Genomic DNA, 19,254 nt, shown 5'->3' on the forward strand with positions numbered 1-19,254 from the left:
CTTTATATAGTAGATGTCAACTAGCAGTGGAAGCTGGGTGTGATATAGTATGCAGTGGCTTAGGGGCCCTGACCACGGTCGCGACCGCACTCTCCCTGCGTACCCCGAGCAAAGACTATCCCAGGCAATCTCGGGGTCTGATGGGCGGAAGCTTGCTATTGCATCTCCCAAGTAAGATAGCGTGGAGGGGTCGAAATCTCCTACCGAAACGTTAACATGTGGCGTTCTAGTGCCTTGCGCTTAAGAAGGTATCGGGAAGCATGGACCGATAACGGGGTTTTATGCTTTCGAATTTTATCTTTTTGTTTACAAGAAGAAGTTCTCTCGTAAAAGATATTAAAACATCCAAGGATGCTTCAAACGTTCAAACAGCTTCTGCCTTTTTGACTTTGAACTCAAACCAACTCTAAACATGTTTATACGTTTTTTACTTGTTCGCTTTTACAATGTAACGTTTTCATAACCCTCTCTTGATGAACAAGAGCCTCCTTATACAATATAACTCATAATGATTGAAAGCATCCATGGCTTCGTGGAAAAAAGGGATTATCTACTTTGTTATAATAGTTTTAAGCCAAGCAATTTGTATCATCTAAACTAAACCTCGCTTTCAACCCTTATGTTCTAGAATTTTATTTCATTTTGAATGGTAAATTTCTTTTTACCTTACAATATTTTCATGATTCAATCTAGAAAGTAACTTCTTTTCTCGAGTAATTTCGCGATTAAACCATACACTTTTCGGATTCAAAGGAATTCTTTTGATCGCATAGAGACAGCCGTCCAATTTTTTATGTACCTAAGGTTATATAAAGCATTTCCAAATCAGGTACAAAATTTCCTTCACATGACTAAATTACTTAATTCTATTTAAACGAAGTATATAATAAAAAGTAACCATGACAACTGAAGCAAACCCTCCTTTTTCCAAGCATTTGCAACACCTCAAATTCATTTTGAATAATTGAATTTCTCGCAGCGTAGCCGAAAGGAATAGGTGTCGAACCAGGAGAATCATCTCCGTAATCACAGCCATTTTGACTTCTCCCTTGATTTGATTTTTTTTCAGCGTCAAGCTAATCTGAAATCGCATTTTTTTAACCAGGCGACATGTGATTTGGAGATATCAAAGGATGTCCAAGAAGCTACTGTACTGACCATTGGTTACCTTTTTCTGGTTATAGACATCTGTATATTGTACAAAGTATATGACATTAAAAAAACAGTAACCCAATTCTTTGTCCTTTTAGTGCTTTTTATAAGGGGCATATGACGTAAAAATATTACTACTCAAATTATAGTTTCATTTAATCGAACTTTGAAAATGACAGTGTATTTTCTAAAACAGTTTGTGAACATCTCTTTTCATTCTCGAAATCTTGAAGTTTTTGTAATGTCCGATCTATACAGCTTTCTACGTCATTTTGCGTAACGAGGCCCTGCAAAGTTTCCAACATCTATTATATTCAAGTCAACTTTTGGTTGAAATGATCATGCAATTGTTTATACGATTAACTCTTCACAATTAAGGGAACTCTGCTATGTTGAGGTAATATATCGGCAAATATACCTGCTATTTCAAATTTTCAAAGTTCTGTTAAGTGAAACTATAATTTAAATAGTAAAATTTTTAAGTCAGATGCCCTTTAAAGAATTTTGTCATAAGCTTTGTAAAGGTTAGAGCATGATCACGTGTGTTCTATGGGATTAAGAGTCTCGAGAAGTAGAGAGAAATTCACGAGGGTGCATTCCCAAGTGAGTTTTTATCTAATGCGAGGGACTCTTAATCCCATAGGACACACGTGATCATGCTCTAACCGTCTTAGAACATGACCAAAGCCACGAAGGATTATTTATGGCATTGAACTTAATTGCCCTGCTTTCATTTAAGTGATTATCAGTTAGTCATGATTGTTTCATTATAAGAAAAGTAATTAAAATTCCAAAATGAAAGGATTTAATATCCTTACGCAGTAGTTTTAACGTCGTTCATTTTAATCTGTGCACATAACGAGATGAGTGAATTTAGTGAGTTGGAATTGTTAGAATGGCAGATCGGAACTTAAGATTTGTTCAAGGGTGAAGGAAAGTGTGACATAAATTTATTCTTAAGTCAGATTGAAGAGAAGGAACAACGTGTCCACAGATTTCGAGATGCAATACAAGTAGAAAAAATTGAAAAGAGTGAGAAACAAAGATTAAAAAAAACAAGGATAATACGGAATGAGCATTGAGTATTTTAAAATCATGGGCAGAATTTTGACATGAAAGGACGAAGATTTTCAAATCATTCTGGAAAGGTGACGTGCGCAACAACGCTGTATGAGAGTGGGCATGAGATATAGAACATCAAAATACCGGATGCTGATTGGCCGAGTGGCTTTGGTCATGTTCTAATCTTGGATACAAATTTTAAGGTCGGAACATATCTTAGCACAGTATTGTACAAAGTAGTTTTTTATCTTGGTTTTTTATGTATTAACTTGTTTACTATGACAATATATAATTCATTTACAGAAACACCAGATAGCATTGTGTATGAAGCGAACATCCATTGAGTCTAAGGGGCTGATTACATGAGCCCGGGTAGCCGGGACTCAGTCTAGCGATAAATGATTTTGGAAAATGGAAACGATTCAATACTCATCATCAGATAAATCTTCTCTAGCCATTTCAGAATATTCTGGTTTGATAACTACACCAAACATTTAAAATTACAACAACAAATTTGGTTTAATTTGAGAATTACAACAGGAATGACTTGTGGTGCTTAAACAAACAGTTGTAATTTTTAAGCTTGAAGTTTTGACTCCTTTCAATACCTCGAAATCATTTCACGCCTCACTGAAACTCGGTTTGTCGGGATCATGTAAAAGCCCCTAAACTTATAGTATGTAATTTTTGTTTCTTGTCATTGTTATTCAATTAACTCATCACTATTGGAGGTTTCACCTTGACAATTGACATTGTGTTGAGTATCGTTTATCATTTTCTAAAATCATTTAAAATCAGGTAATTATAATATTCCATAGGCCCAAGGGAGCTATAATTTCCTGGGAAGGCTGGCATTAAATATATTTTTATTTACTTACAATGAAATGCCAGACTTGTGGACTGCAACGTGCACTTCATAATTTTATTCTCCTGTATTTTTTGCCAACTGACGTTGGAAATTTTCAAACTTTCCAATCTTCAAATTTTCTTGTAGGGGCATATGCCTTCCTAAACCCGCTACTCCCGCACTTCTACGTATGTATAATTACAGCACTTCAATTGCTTTTGTATGCATAATCATGATATGAAAATTTCAAATTTGAATTTTACAATCACATTTCTGTTTTTTTCACTATTTAAGCATTAATATATGTATATACAAACTACAAACTGGTAAAATGATCTTTGCCCTCAATATTTGACGTTCTCGTCGTTTTCACGTTTCGTTTGCCAAAGCTGTCCAATACAGCTGCTTAGAAAGCTGGAATAATATTCTAATATCGTGTAGACAAAGAAAGGCCGAACATCAGTGTGAAAAATTAGCATCTGCACGAGAACAACTATTACTCAAAGAGCCGGAAACTACATTTCCAACTATTGTAAAACTTCAAAAGTTGCACTCCGAAAATAAAGCATGAACACTATAATAACCAAAATAACCTTTGAACCCGGAAATATTTCAATTGGTTAAGTGTACATCCATACTTGCCCAAAGACATGAGTATTTCAAAGAGAATTTGTTCTTTGGTTTAAAATGTAAAATGACATTTTGAATGCAGAAAAGAACTTACTCGATTAAGGTAAGACTTTGTTTGAACGAAACTTGAAAGTGAAAGTTGTGAACATACAAAGCAAATTATATTTTGATGAGGAAGTTTCGCATCATTTTAATTTCTGAGTCTTAAATTTATCGCTATTTCAACAGCTTCGGAGAGAAACTCTGTTCACTCTTTTCGTTGATATATTCGGTTTCTGTTCTTCATTTGAGTCTCGTGAACCAACCAAAATTATTCTAATAAATCATAAATGGTTAAATTTAAAGAACATCTCATAAATAAAAATTGCTCTCTACATTCATGTAGCAATTAACCAGAAAATTATGTATTCAAATTTAGGCTACAAATATTTGCCGATAGCCATTTATAATTTGCATTATTCAATGTTGTGATATTTTAGAATTATTGACTTATCACTATGAATTTCATTGGACAAAGGCTCGAACCCTACTTCGTTTGTGATTTTGTCACACATTATGAGCCTGCTTAAGTGACAATTTCCGGTAGCGAGACATTTTTATTTGTATCGATATTTTATTGTTATCAGGCACAGTATATGACAACTACTTCCATTCAGTCATGATAAATGGGAGCAATGGGAATTTATGCCAAGTATCTGGTGATGTCGTTAATGCTCTTTCTGAAATGTCGAAAGGGGCATACATGCTTATGGTAGAGAAAGAGGTATGTACTTTGCCATCAGAAATTTGCAAGTAACATCACGAAATAAACACATGTCTGAAATATCAATACTTAATTTCCATTATGATGACGGCCATGTCAAAGATTTAACGAAAAGCTGCTTAAACATCGAGTTCTATACTAACTGCTGACAAAATAATCATGTACATTTTTGGCATTTAAAGTGAATTCCTGAATAATTTGTAATAAGACAGAGACTGCAAGTTATATTATTATTTTGCATAATATATAATTCTGTGCTTTACAATTAAGTTCTAAGAAAAAAGACGAAGAGTTTCTGGGTTTTTTCTTCAGTTTTCTTAAACTTTGTGTGTCAGATTTTATCATCATCAAAAGACGTCGTTTTTTCAGCACTCAAGGAAAAATACCTTTATATGCTTGAGTGCATGCGAGTATAAAGCCAAAAGAGGTCTTTGTCTTCACAAGAATGATTGTGACGTTTTATGATGTAGCCGCGTATAGAATTGGGAAGTTGTAATTGGTCCAAAACTATTTTCTGTGGTGTATGTTCAGCATTAGTTTATATGTTTTATATTATTGTCGATTATTTTATTTCACCTTATTTGCATTTTATTTAGAATGAACGTCGCTTCAGAAATATCTTCCTTGCTAAAGGTATCCACTATACAGCCAGCAATCTATTCATTTATAGCATTTTTAATAATACTTTTTCTAGCTATACTAAATTAAACAATATTAGGAAAAGACTTTTTTATAATTTGGCATTATTTTCGAGATATTACAAAATACAATAAGAATTTTAGCGTTGTTCGTGAATTCTATTGATATCACAAGGCAGTATCGTTACATGTTTGTAGATGTAGATCGTCCAGGTTAGTAGAGTCCTGAGAAGGACTGAATGACTCTGAAGATGACTACCGCTCAGGTTGTCGAAACGTCAGTCAACAACAACAACAACAGTCCTTCTCAGGACTCTACTAACCTGGACGATCTACATCTACAAACATTTAATTTGTGTTTATGCATAACATAATGTTAACTATCTCCCAGGCACACCTGCCGTCTTCTACAAAATCTTTAGAAAATAAGCTGGGGTATATTTTCATTTTAGATTTAAAATCTATACATTGGCATGCTTCGAAAATATTGAGAGAAGAATCAAGTGGTGGGTTTTTGTTAATCTTGTCACTGTTTTTTAACTCTTTATTTTCATTTCTTGTCTTTGCCTAACTAGATCAAGTTTCTGTCTCAGCAATCTCGAAAGTTCTTGAAGGAAAGCAATCTTCGAATGTTAGATATATAAAAATTCCTGATGACTACAAGGTAAGTATAATTTTTCTTTCCATCTGAGCATTTGCGTAGGAAAGCATTTGGGGACTGGAGGACACTCTTCCACCACCCCTAACCAACTCAAAATTCGTGAAAATTTACTTGGTTTCTAATTGAAGAAATTAGAAGGACAGTTGTCCAATAAAAAATTTTACGCATAGTCATTTTAAGAACAAATAATAAATTTTATCTTCGTACGTATCTACACAAGACATCATTGTAACGTATCTACACAAAGTAGAAGGATTGCAGTGTGAGTCTCCTTATATAAATTTAGATCATGTTTTGTGTGAAGACGGAACGTTACTCGAAATAAATAAAATTGTTATTTGTTATTATGTTTGAAATTTTATTTGTGGCAAAGGTCTTATAACTAAGAATCCGTTTCCTGCCTGGCAAGTCACTAGCAATTATTCTGAAGAAATTAGAAAACATCAACCATTACTTTCAACCAATTTTTTGAAAATTTTTTTTTGCACATTCCTTTGTCAACTCCTTAGCGCAACTTCCCTGTCTTCAGTAAGAACCAGTAAAGTATGTCATAACTAAACTTCAACTTAAACGTAACATTTTACATCTTTATACAGGCACTGTCCATACTTCTGTTGTGTAATGTAAATAATGAAGAACGAAGCATAGTATTTGTTTGCGAGGATAGAAAACAATATGAATTATGGCTTGCAGGTTTCCAGGTAAGTTTAATTTAACGTAACATAAGCTAAGTTTATGATAACCATAAATTTTGATGGAAGGGTGGAAATATAACACTTAGAAATTAGACGGCTTACGTTTACATAGAACTGTTTAGTTAAAATTTGAGGTATTACCTTCTATAATTTGTAGGTGACGCAACGTGTAATTTTTCATTAAAACACTCCAATTTGATTTGATTTGTTCAATGCTCTAATGGCCACAACCGAAGCGATGCTTGCAAACTGCAAAATTATAAGCTTTTGTATCCTCCATCGTAAAATGTCATTTACACGGCGCATATGACGTATATATGAGAAATATTATTTCGAAAAGAAATAAAAAAAACAATTTGTACCTATTTAAAGATTTCAAAACATTTAATCTTAACGTAGAAGTGCTGTGGTGAGCTGTTCAAATTTAGCTATAAAACTACATAAAATAAAAGGGTACACTTTCAAAATAGTGTTCCCAAAAAGAAACTCTTTTTGTCTGTAAAACGTCCCAAGATTCTAAATAAATAAATCTAGTCGCATTAATACAACACGTGATGTCTCAGCGTCAATGTGAAGGCAAAGCGTTTTGCTACTAGTGCACAATGATTGCGTTTCGTCATATTGTCCCACCATTATGACGTGAGGAGTTTCTATGTAACAAACTTACAAGGAAAAAATAAAGAAAAGCGAAGCGCCTAAAAATACGCATGCACAACTTTTAACAAATGGGACAAACCTAATTGTAGACCACTTACTTGTCGCAAATTTGCTAAAAACTATGTATGTATGTTGGCTATGTTCAAATTTGCTAAAAACTATGTATGTATGTTGGCTATGTTCAAATTTGCTAAAAACTATGTATGTATTTGCTAAAACTATGTATGTATGTTGGCTATGTTCAAATTTACTAAAACTATGTATGTATGTTGGCTATGTTCAAATTTGCTAAAACTATGTATGTATGTTGGCTATGTTCAAATTTACTAAAACTATGTATGTATGTTGGCTATGTTCAAATTTACTAAAACTATGTATGTATGTTGGCTATGTTCAAATTTACTAAAACTATGTATGTATGTTGGCTATGTTCAAATTTACTAAAACTATGTATGTATGTTGGCTATGTTCAAATTTACTAAAAACTATGTATGTATGTTGGCTATGTTCAAATTTACTAAAAACTATGTATGTATGTTGGCTATGTTCAAATTTACTAAAAACTATGTATGTATGTTGGCTATGTTCAAACTCAACATTGAAAGGAATGACCCTCCCATAAAATAATTTTAACCAATATTCTGTAGGCGCTAAAAAAAGGAATTGAAAACAGCGAACTTTTACACGAAATCCTCAACGATGAAGAGGAACACAGTGTATCAGTTAAAAGTATTGTGTCGAACTTGGAAAGAAATTCAAGCCAGGTTAGTCAAAGCAAATTTTATGGTTTTACAATAGCTACAAAAAATAACGACCAGGTTTCTATAATTGTCTTTTACATTTATGCTTCCTGAACAGCTTGTTCTTTTATGAAAATTACATATATTCTTATCAAATCAAAATCAAAGTCTTGGGTATTCATTATCAATAGTGCTTCTACGCAGTCAAATTATATATCAACGTGAAATCATAATCTGACCCACTGATCGAAACAAAAATTACAGCGCGTTGAAAAGTATTTCCATAAGATAATTCACAATAATTTAACTTTTAGGGTTTACTAAATATAAATACATAATTATAAAACTTATGGTGGTTTTTGCAGAAGGACTCCGATAATAATGCTGTTGTTAACGCTGGTTCTTCAATGACGTTTACACAACAAAGCGGTAAGTTTATTTGAATAAAATTTAAGTATATTGTTTACAATCTGGTGATATAAAAATACTTTTCAAAAATAGCACACGATAGTTTTAAAATGGAAGTTGAACTGTCATTGTATCTTTTCCCCTTTCTTCTAAAATGCACATAACAATAAAAACGATCATGTCGTTTTCCAGCTAAAATTTGTGATCTTTATACATGGGGTAATGGCAAGCACAGCAAACTTGGGCATGGTGAAGAAACTGAGGAGTATAAACCAAAAATTGTTAATGCATTAAGTCGTTTGAGAATTAAACTGGTTGCTTGTGGCACGAATCACATGCTTTGTGTTACAGGTAAGTACAACACATTACATTTATAAATGCATTTGATTGTTTTTTTATGAATATGTAGTAACATACAGTTCTAATTATCATCAGTTTAATACTTGAGCTTTTTAATCTAAACTCTAACACTACTAACTGCATGTGGGAGAAAACTTGGGTGCCTAGTCACTAGCCTGCACATAGGCTACCTACAATATCAACATCCCACATATCTGACCTTCGTTAACAGTTAGAAAGTGCCTATGGCGAATAATTTTTATTTCCTTTATTTGAAAATCCACGAAAACTTTTTATGAACTTTCTTTTCAACATCTATATTTGTATGCTTACTTCTTGAACTACATTGAAGCGTTTGTGATAGAGACAAGATAGGTAGTTCGTGGAAAATCATTTTCTTATTCACATTTCTCCAAAGTATGTTTATTTTCGTTGTTACTCTGCAAACCTGGGCCGTTTGCACGAAGCCTGGATAGCGTTATCCACTGGATAGCAAATTTTTCTGAACGTTCATAAAATCACAAAAGAGAAAAGTGTACGATTTGAACTGTGCAATAGCTGAAATAAAATATTGTTTCGAAGATTACAAAATTTCTTTGTTGTGAGAAAATTATAAACACCTTTTTTACAAGTTTGAAAATTTTCGCTATCCAATGGATAGCGCTATCCAGGCTTCGTGCAACCAGCCCCAGACTTTATTTTTTATCTGAAAGTTTTGATTGTTATGAAAATAATCACATACATTTCATCCATCAAATTTCTCTGATATTGACGAGTATAAATTACCTATTTTACAGTTTCAATAAACCAAAAAATCAAGCCAGCACACATGCAAAATATTCATTTTTAAAAGAAAATCCATTATATTAATGCAAGATCGACAAATTAAAATCGAAAAAACTTTCATGTTCTGCATAGATAAGGGTGAGACGCTTTTGGGGAGCTGGATCAAAAGGTCAACTTGGTCAAGGTCACCTTCGCGACAGATTTACACCATTACGTATAGAAGAGTTGCAGCAACATAACGTTATACAGATATCTTGCAATACTTTTCACTCTACTGCAGTTACAGGTAGAATTAATATATTTTGATTAACTCCTACACTTGAGCACAGAATGTAAAGTTATATCACATTTGGGGGGTGAAAGCTTGATAGTTTTAAATTTGACTCAATTATTAAATTTTGATATGCATATTTATAGACGAAGGTAAATTGTTCACATGGGGATATGGGAGTTTGGAACTTGGTTATGAAACTGTAAATAAGAAACAATTAACACCCAAACTTGTCCAAAGTCTTTCTTCGGTCACTGTCGTACGAGCGTCGTGCGGTAAAGATTTTACATTGGGTAAGACCTTGCATAGCAATAAATGTAGTATTAAATCCATCACAGACGTGATCACCCGCTTATTTTATCATGTTACGATAAATTTCTTTTATAAATTTACTTAATTTTTTGTTGTTTATAATAATAGTGAATTGAATTGTGTGAAACAGTTGAAATCAATCCATCATTCCTCATTTCTTTCCATTAAGTATAAATAAAACTAATATATATAAATTGGTTTTAATTGTGTTTATTTTTACGTGCATTTGATGTATATTTATGGCTGTCTTAAATTTTTGTCTATAAAATACCATAAATGTCATGACATTATCGACATTCAAATGTAAATGCATTTACCTACAGCTTGCACAAACGAAGGACAGTTGTATGCATTTGGTAATAACAGATATTATCAACTTGGTCTTGGGGATAACGATTCTCATCGTGAACCCACAATTATTCAGTTTAACAACATGAAAAATGAAAGCATCGTGAAAATGGATTGTGGTGACTACCATTCTGCGGCTATATCAGGTAAGTCACGCATATGAGCAACATACAGTTCAATCAACTCAGTTATCACAAAGTTTTATCATTGGCAAAATTATGAACATAAATGTAGCTAGCTGTCTTCATTGTTACTTTAAGACTAAAATCATGCACAAAATCATGGGAAAGATATATTTACTAAACTGTTATGACTACCTGTACTGATGATGTTTTTGTTCAAAGATTAAGGCTTTCAGCTAAATTGCAACATTTAATTTGATCTAAATGAGGATCTGTAACCGAATCTATAATGTAATCACACAAATTGGCTGTGATTTCAACACATAAACAATAGAAAATTACAAAAATTTTTGAAAGTTTCACTGAGATGGAAGCTATCCTTTATTGAGCTAATGAAAGCCTTGCGAAAGATTAGTTTGAAATTTCGAACGCCAGACAAGTTTGTTGGGCCAAAAACCCAACTACATTTCAAAACCAAAACCCTTTTTCATTTTTTGCATTGTAGCTTTGGAAAGCATTGCTCACTAGCAAGTTGAATAGGCTTTCTTCTGCTGTTAATAAATAGATATACATTACTTTTGCTTCACTTGTTCCAGCAGTTCGTGGTCACTTTTTTCGTTTGATAAAGAGTATTTATGATGTGAATTTTTAATTGATTACGTCTCTATAACATGTAGATCGTTACAATTTATATAAGTTCAACATTATAGACGGTGGAAACATTTGGTTATGGGGAGAGAATCGATTTGGACAACTTGGGACTGAAGATTTTTTTACCGTTGGCAAACCATTCAATCTGCAGTTACATGAAAACGACAAGTATGTAAACCTTTTATTGCATCTAAATGCAGGCTTACAACGATGAAACTTGTACTTGAAGGCAGTACTTGTTGTATGGCATGATGTAATATGACTTTATCGGACAAGCACTTTCTGCTGCTCATTTTAAACGAGAAACCTATTGAACAGATCAATTAGCTATTCAAATGATGTGTGCAACAAGCATTTCAATAGTTTTATGTCAAGTGTTTTAAAAGAGTAGTTTCCTTTCCGATGACTTTGACGTTTGTTTAACGTACTAATACATTTTTTTGCACTTTTCGTTGCTTTAAAATGTTGTGTTTTTTGCCCGTTGGCCTGCTTTATCTTCTTTGACTGTTTGCCTGTATTGTCACTCATTTCACAGGATTGATAAAAGAAAGGACAGAATAGGATACAGTGATATTTCGAATTTATTACAAATTAATGGTCAGACTAAGTGACAAGCTAATACTTTCTCCAATTTATAATACATGTGCGATTTTTGATGCATGTGTTGATATTAACAATACGATATTAAGAAATACATGATTGTAATATTTTTTGTGATTTTAATGATATAATGATACCAAAATTATTTTAGCTCGAACGATTTTTTAACTGACGTCAGTTGTGGAAGTCGACATACAGCCATAGTTACATGTAAGTATACTCCGATGTCCGAGCTTCTTGGTTGTGTATGCATTATTTAATATTTAGCTTCTTGTTTGCCTTTTCACTAATGTCAAATATTTTTATACTTCAATTAATAATCGAACATGTTAATGGATGTAAATCATCCAGGTTAGTAGAGTCCTGATAAGGACTGTTGCTGACTGACGTTTCGACAACCTTAGCGGTAGTCATCTTCAGAGTCAACCTTAGAAGGACTGTTGTAGTTGATATTGACTGACGTTTCGACAACCTTAGCGGCAGTCATCGTCAGAGTCAACCTTAAAAGGGCTGTTGTTGATATTGACTGAAGTTTCGACAACCTTAGCGGTAGTCATCTTCAGAGTCAAGTAATTTTTGTTGTATCAAAATGGGTACTTTGTATCATTGTATGCACTTTGCGTGTTGATCAAGTTTTCGACATAAACTGTACTAAAAAGACATAATTAACATAAAATCAATTGTTAAGTTGAGACTATCGCCTGTATTCTAAAAGCTCACTGCATTCACTACTATTTCAAGACGGTATTTTCCTTCCACTGGTTGCTTGATTAGAAACATTATAGCAAAAATCTTGCCGTCGTTGGCGTTGATTAATGGGAGAGCGATTTCCAAGTCGCCTGTACTCATTGAGTGTGAGTTTTAGAATGCAGGCGCGTAAGTGTGTCAAAGTTACGTATACATTTGTATGCATGGCTGCCCCCTAAGAACCTTCATTTATATTGTCACTTAAAGTTCGAGGAGCTGTGTACTGTTTTGGAGACAATGCGTTAAGCCAACTTGGTAGAAAGAATGCAACAGATGTTACATCATACAATAAACCAGAGAAAGTAAAATTTTCATCTAAAGTAAAAATCAAAACAGTTTCTTGTGGTGTTTCTCATACTGCAGCTTTAACAGGTTGGTTTGCTTATACAATTGTCATTACCGTTCTCTATACATGTAATGTTTAAAACTAAATTGCAAGCCCTGAAATCTTAGAGAGTTTTAAGTCTTCTATCTAATAAATAATTTTCTTTGTTGCAAGACAGAGAAAAGTGTGTTTTGTTCATTTATGTAATCGGGGCTCTTTTCTCAATGACAGTTAGCATAATGTTTTTCGATCTGTATACGTGGTATAATTTTCAACAGGAAAATCAATCTTCGAGAAATACAAAATAGCTAATAACACCCAATTTTTAGCCCCTTTTGGCGTTTGTTGTAATTCATATTTCAAATATTTTACAGCGGATGATAAATTGCTCGCTTGAAGTATAAGTAGGCTTATTTTACAACACATCTATTATGTTGTTATTGCTCTACAAAATGCATGCATAAAATAGCATTTACGAGATTGCAGTTTTCAAAAGCTCACTGGGGAAGGGTGTTTTCAGACCCTCTGCTACATTGCTCCTGCTTCAGAGGCCCCTTTTAGGTTAATACCCCCCCCCTCTCGATGTAAAATCCTTAAAATATCCCATGACCCCAAACAAGGCCGTAAAATGCGTTTATAAATCTTATAATTTACATTAATCTAGCTAAAGGTGATATTTTTACGTGGGGTTATGGTTATGCTGGTATGCTTGGGCATGGCGATGTTTTACCTAGGTAAGCTTCTCATTCTCTTATATTATAATTGGTCAATTTACCAAACTATTTGCAATGCTTGGCATGGTGATGTTTTACCAAGTAATTCCTCATTCTCTATAAAATAATTAGTCGAATTACCAAATCATTCACAAATTGCACAAGTCACCTTTTTTTGTTGAATAAACTTGCATAGTTGTGGTGATGCGAAAAGCTAGCGAAATTCTTCAAATATAGTTTCTACATAATCGTAGTCTTTCTTTTTCAATAGATGTAAATGCATTTTTTCCTTGTGTTATAATTTACAAAATAAATAACTTCATAAAGGCATCTTAATATAATTTTTTTTTTATAAAGTAGTTTTTTATTATTAAAAATGTAGGGTTGCCAATGGGCACGAAAAGATAGGGCTTGTTTATAAATCCATGGCAAAAAAAGTTGAATTAAGACAAAAATCCCACACAAAACGAGTTGCATAAGAATATTAACAGTATGATTTTATAATTGATGCAAGTTTAATTTGTTGGGAAGGAAAACTAGAAATATATAATAAATTTAAGTAAACTTTAAGATAAATGAACTTTACCTTAAGATAATAGTAATTAATAGTTTGCTCATGTGTGTATACTTTGCAGCTAATTTTAATTGTTTAACTCTTTCAATTTATCAAAGTGCAATGACACAACAAATATTTTATACACTTATGATATCTACATTTGCATTCTCAGGGCTCAACCAACTCAGATATTTGAATGTTTCGAAGGAAAACGAGTTTTAACTGTTTCGTGCGGTGCATACCATACAGCATGCACTGCCGAAATTCGTCCTCCCGGAAGTCTTGTAAGAAATTGTATGGGGTGTTTAAGAAGATTCCCTCGTATTATGCCGGTATGATTTCATAAAATTTCAGAATTTATTTCGAGCACGAAATTGCATGAAATAAGGTAGCGAAACAGGTTGGGACTGGATCCAGTTTATGGGCATTGCAATTTCAACTGTTGGAAGCCGATAAAAAGTATTCCCACAAACTTTGTAAATTTAGACTTCGGATTTCAAAAACGCATTTTTTGCATTCCAAGGTTTTTATTGAAAGATTAATATCGACATACGTAAGCAACAATTTACACAAAAAAGTTTTCAGAACAATGTCATCTTATAGAGCAATTGCTACCTGAGTTAAGAATTTTAATAAATAGTTGTAACAGCCTGTTGTTGTTGTTGTGCGTTTGAATGAATATTCTGCAAGTTTTCATTGTTTTATTTAATATAGGCTCGATGTACTTGTAGTAATTGCGGTGGTACCTTTTGCGCCACGTGTGCACCAAAACGACCTCAGCGTCTTTGTGATAAATGCTACAGGAACATTCAAGAAGAAACATAAGATAGTGAAGTGATTTTTTCCTCAATCTAATTTATATTTAAATATAAAGGCGAATTCTATCTGCAGCAGTGTTAATAAGAAGATAGATTACTGTACAAATTTGCACTTAATCACGATGAAAGAATGAATTAAGTAATGTATAGCAAATAACAAAGGTTAGTTACTGGTTGGCATAAAGTTTTCTTTTAAAACGCGTAGTTAACATGATAGTTTATTTATAACACATCACCAAGGCATTCCCAATTTAGATTGGCTAGAAACTCAGGTTTTGTCACCTATAGACATTGCTATCTTCCTTGTTTAACTATTGAAAGAAACCACATATCACATTGTTGTCTTTTGCCAGACCTTTACATTCTGTTTAATGACCACATATGTTGGAAAACAAAACTTATAACTCTACTCTTTACCAAGAGAAGATCCAGTGTCGGGCAAAACAAATTACAACAGCTCATCGATTGGTTAGATTTTATTCTCTGGTAATTCATAGACAATAACATTATTTTAAAATATTTTTACTTTCAAATTAGCAGCTATAATTGATTTTGCCCAATCCTGAATCCTCTACAGCTGTTTACTTCAGTATGACCTAACACAACACCACAAAACAGTTATCTTAGATGTCAATACTGCTCGTTCTGTTCATTGGAAGCATGACAGAGGCAGAGTTATAACTTATAACAAAGTACATTTGTATGTGATAGTGTTTGCATGGCACCAGCCTTGCTGTGCCATTGGTTTCATTGTTTTGTAATTGGTTAAGGTGGTTTGGGTTGTGAAGAGTTGTATTGAGTTGCGTAGTGTTGTGTGCTGTGTTGTGTTGCATGTAGTGTTGTGTTGCATGTAGTGTTGTGTTGCATGTAGTGTTGTGTTGTGTTGCATGTAGTGTTGTGTTGCATGTAGTGTTGTGTTGTATATTGTGTAATGTCATGTTGAGTTCTGTTGTATATCGTGTTGTGTTGTTCGGTTGACACATTAAGATTCACCAAAAATAAAAAGTTGCCGTGGTTAAACCCTGTTTGCTTTAAAAAATATTATGCTATAAACTGCAATTGAAAATGCAAGAAAAAGATTTTTGAGATCCTCAATTGAACATTTTGTTTTCTGGCATTTGAGATTTTACACCTTCAGCATTTGCCCCCCCCCCCTGCAAAGCTACTGAATCACTGATAACAATTAAATAAAAAACTGCAAGGCTGCATCTCAAGAATCATTTGACCTGAGATTTAATGGAAAATGAAAACATTGACTCATTGTTTGCACAATCGGATGGCTTGATTAACTCAAAATTTTGCTTCATTTCATCATTTGTATGTTTATAAAAGATAGCTTTTTAGTTCTCAATTTGCACATTTCCCACAACTGTCGTAGATTTCTTGACAAGGCCAAATACCTTCGAGTGTAGGTAAAATCTTTATAGAAACTTTTTTTCTTTCCCTGACTGTTTCTGTTTATGTCTAGGATTTTGCTGGCATATCACACGTAGAACTCCTCGCCTTTTAACGAAACGACAATTGCCACAGCGTAATCGTAACGACGAGCGAACTTTATAAGTTCTTAAAGCCATCCAATACACAAATAAGCTTCTCTCGGAAGCAAGTTTCAGCCAGCTTCTGCCGAACGTAAACGCAAACATGATGTTAATATAAATTTCGAGGACTTTAATATTAAGACGAAATGACTTTTGATTACCAAGAAGTGGAAGGGGGGGGGGAGTAAATACCTAATGAAAACGAGAGGGGGCAGTCGAGATTCTTAATTTTGCGTCGATCATCTGCAAGTCAATGAAATGGAGAGGTGATTTATTTGTGATAGGTATTTGTGGTTACCATAGACTATTAACGTCAACAAATAGGTATTTCTTCTCGTATGAAAAATAGCTAAAAACTAAACAATGCCACAGTCTGCGACTAAATTTCAACTTGCAAGATGTGTGAAGTATGGTCCTCCCGAGAGGTCTGACGCAGAGTTAAGAAAACTGGAAAAATCTTTTATACTAGATTGTGTTTTTGTTGGAACTCTCTCCGATGATTCGGGTCGCGCCAATCCTAAAATGGCTACAGCAATTCCTCCATACAATGGTCAAAAGGACAAGTACGCTCGAAACTATTTTGAATGCCCTTCAGTGCACAAGGTTTTAAGGAAAACTGGACAGGTATGATTAAGAAATATTACCTTTTTGGGGGCTAAACCAGAAAAAAACTCCAGGAATGCAAAACAAGCCTTTTTCCACAAAGGATCTACAGTTTTTGATCATGTGGAGAGCTTTGCCCCGGTGATGCGTGGCCGTGGAAAACCATGAACATTTGCCTATATGGTGGAAATTTGATTTTATAACAACAAGGTTCTACCATCTGTATCTGTAAGGACTTTATAGCACCTTATATGCATTTCTGCAAGTGGTATAAAAAAGTGAGATTGCTTAGCTGTCGTCAATGAGTAAATGAGAAGCAATCAGTCACCATATTTACTCATTTGAGGCACCCTTTATTTTTTCAAAGTTTAGATGTGACGCTCATTTGAGGGGAGTGCTCCATCAAGGGCTCTCTACAAAAAGTATTTTGATTGTGAATTGTAACAAGAACTGTTAATAATAAATAAACAAGTTGATCTTAAAGGTTTATTTAGTATTTGTTTTTGTTTTAAATCAACGTCTTCTAATGATGTGTCAAATAAGCATATAAGCAATGATTTGAAAATCAAGCAGTTGCTCTTTAAAAATAATTGATGCCAAAGTACATGCTCAAAATAGTAAATATCAAGTATCATTGTGCTAGATGCCTTTCATTTTGTTTCTCAGTGATTTTTTTAAGAAGAGCATGCTCATTGTTTGTGATTCATACATTATGATTTTGTTGTCTGTTTGAAACACATACATAGGATGCAAATCAAGGAGATTCCTTGTGTGGCAAACAAATGGACAGATTCTATCTTACAGGAAGTATGGGGAGAAATATTCAATTAAGAAATCAAAATGGAGCAGGTTTGCTTTTTAAATTACACATAATTACTGTTAGACTTACTATTCCACCAGTCCAGCTAACGTAATTATGTACAATCCATGATAAATTGAGACAATGAGTGATTCATTTAAATCTTTAAATTATGTTTATGATATCAGAAAGTGTACAAGTGTTACATACAAATGTTTTTTACTTTATGTGTAGGAAATTCAAAAGAAATGGTCCGAGGTCATGGTCTGTTTATGGAAAACCCTAAACCTATCATTGGCTGCTATGGCTTGTATGGTTTTAGAAGAAATACACCATGGCTTCGTCAAAAACCTTCTGTCTTTATTGGTAAGGGTTTATGTTTCTTCATCAAACTTATAAATTGTTGTGACTAGGACCTGGTCAATATTAATGAAATGTCATGTCCAAAGAAAAATAGTTACGTATAGTAAAAACAATAGTGTTTCAGTGGTGGAAAGTTCTGTTGGTGCAAGCGTAAAGCGTCTCATTTTTCGGGGTGTTTTTAATTTTACATAAAGTCACAGACAAACACGAAATGTTTCTACAAAACGATTTTTACAAACACAACACAGAAAATAATTCATAGAAATAGGTTTTTAGTGATAATTGAAATTTAGAAAATTATTGATTTCAAACAAAATTCTATGATGAATCCTATCTATGGTAGCAAGCGACAACAGCAAGCTAGTAGCTTGAAGATAATCAGATTTACACATGAATTACCGACTGGAATTAGCTAAAGTTTCTTTTTTTCTAATATTTAATTGTTTTCACAATTTCTACTGAACGGAAGATTTCCACCAAACTATAGTTAAGTTGCGTGACTAAATGTAAAAGCTGGTCAGTCAATTTTGTCAATATCAACATTGACCACATCAGTGACAAATTTTATTTAACTACTTTTTAGTTTGTCTGCAAAACTTATGCAATTTTTTTTATGTTTGGTGAAGTAGTAAATAGCAATCTTTAAATTCGTTATTTAGGTAAAGTTGACAATCGATCATTAGTTCCTTGATGGATTAACATTTTGTTGTGTGATCTTGGTGAATTTTGTGGATTTAATCGTACTTATCTACGTACAATTGTTTCAAGGCATGTTTTACTATAAAAGATATACGTATCTTTTGACAGAGCTGCTCTTTTTAAAAAGATTTCGTCTATTTTTTGTTGCTATAAGATTGTAGCATTACAGTCACATAATTTGCTCCTTAACAAGTTAGTTGAGATATTAGAAGCTATGAATGAATGACTTGTGTGTTGATGTGGCCCTTCAAGCTGATTAAATATATGATTGTTTGCCAAAATTATGGTTCGAGTCATGACCACATCAGAGAGGGTTTGAGTTCAAGCTGCCTTAGCTATAAACTGAAACCTGAGACAGCCGAAAAACTTATATCGTAATGCTTCCTATTATTTTGAAATACATCAAAGAAT

General features: G+C 33.4%; 2 protein-coding genes and 1 long non-coding RNA gene across 4 annotated transcripts; 2 read left to right on the forward strand and 1 right to left on the reverse strand.

Moving 5' to 3' along the window:
* Nucleotides 1-640: 640 nt before the first annotated feature.
* On the reverse strand, nt 641-970 carry LOC124439871. The gene is made up of 2 exons (XR_006946489.1): nt 899-970; nt 641-799 (listed from the first exon to the last, which is right to left on the reverse strand). It is a non-coding gene; the product is annotated as an uncharacterized LOC124439871 (long non-coding RNA).
* A 2,710-nt stretch (nt 971-3,680) lies between these two features.
* Nucleotides 3,681-15,039, forward strand: LOC124440542 (ultraviolet-B receptor UVR8-like). Its single transcript, XM_046990938.1, has 19 exons — nt 3,681-3,794; nt 4,318-4,454; nt 5,051-5,087; nt 5,545-5,598; nt 5,668-5,756; nt 6,350-6,454; nt 7,753-7,869; nt 8,211-8,274; nt 8,446-8,604; nt 8,673-8,752; nt 9,511-9,664; nt 9,796-9,942; nt 10,285-10,455; nt 11,142-11,250; nt 11,834-11,892; nt 12,637-12,801; nt 13,419-13,488; nt 14,196-14,355; nt 14,738-15,039. Exons 2-19 carry the CDS (start codon nt 4,350-4,352, stop codon nt 14,846-14,848), a joined length of 1,956 nt encoding a protein of 651 aa, XP_046846894.1. The 5' UTR covers nt 3,681-3,794; nt 4,318-4,349; the 3' UTR covers nt 14,849-15,039.
* A 1,578-nt stretch (nt 15,040-16,617) lies between these two features.
* Nucleotides 16,618-19,124, forward strand: LOC124440665 (uncharacterized protein C17orf98-like). Of its 2 annotated transcripts, XM_046991078.1 has the most exons (5): nt 16,622-16,663; nt 16,849-17,003; nt 17,729-17,831; nt 18,016-18,147; nt 18,804-19,124. In XM_046991078.1, the coding sequence occupies exons 1-5, from the start codon at nt 16,633-16,635 to the stop codon at nt 18,833-18,835; spliced, it is 453 nt and encodes a 150-aa protein (XP_046847034.1). In that variant the 5' UTR covers nt 16,622-16,632; the 3' UTR covers nt 18,836-19,124. The 2 variants fall into 2 exon arrangements, with proteins under 2 accessions (XP_046847033.1, XP_046847034.1); XM_046991077.1 differs by having other exon boundaries at nt 16,618-17,003.
* The last annotated feature ends 130 nt before the right edge of the window (nt 19,125-19,254 follow it).

This window comes from Xenia sp. Carnegie-2017, unplaced genomic scaffold (genome assembly GCF_021976095.1).
Source record: "Xenia sp. Carnegie-2017 unplaced genomic scaffold, XeniaSp_v1 HiC_scaffold_2, whole genome shotgun sequence".
Classification (NCBI taxonomy): domain Eukaryota; kingdom Metazoa; phylum Cnidaria; class Anthozoa; order Malacalcyonacea; family Xeniidae; genus Xenia; species Xenia sp. Carnegie-2017.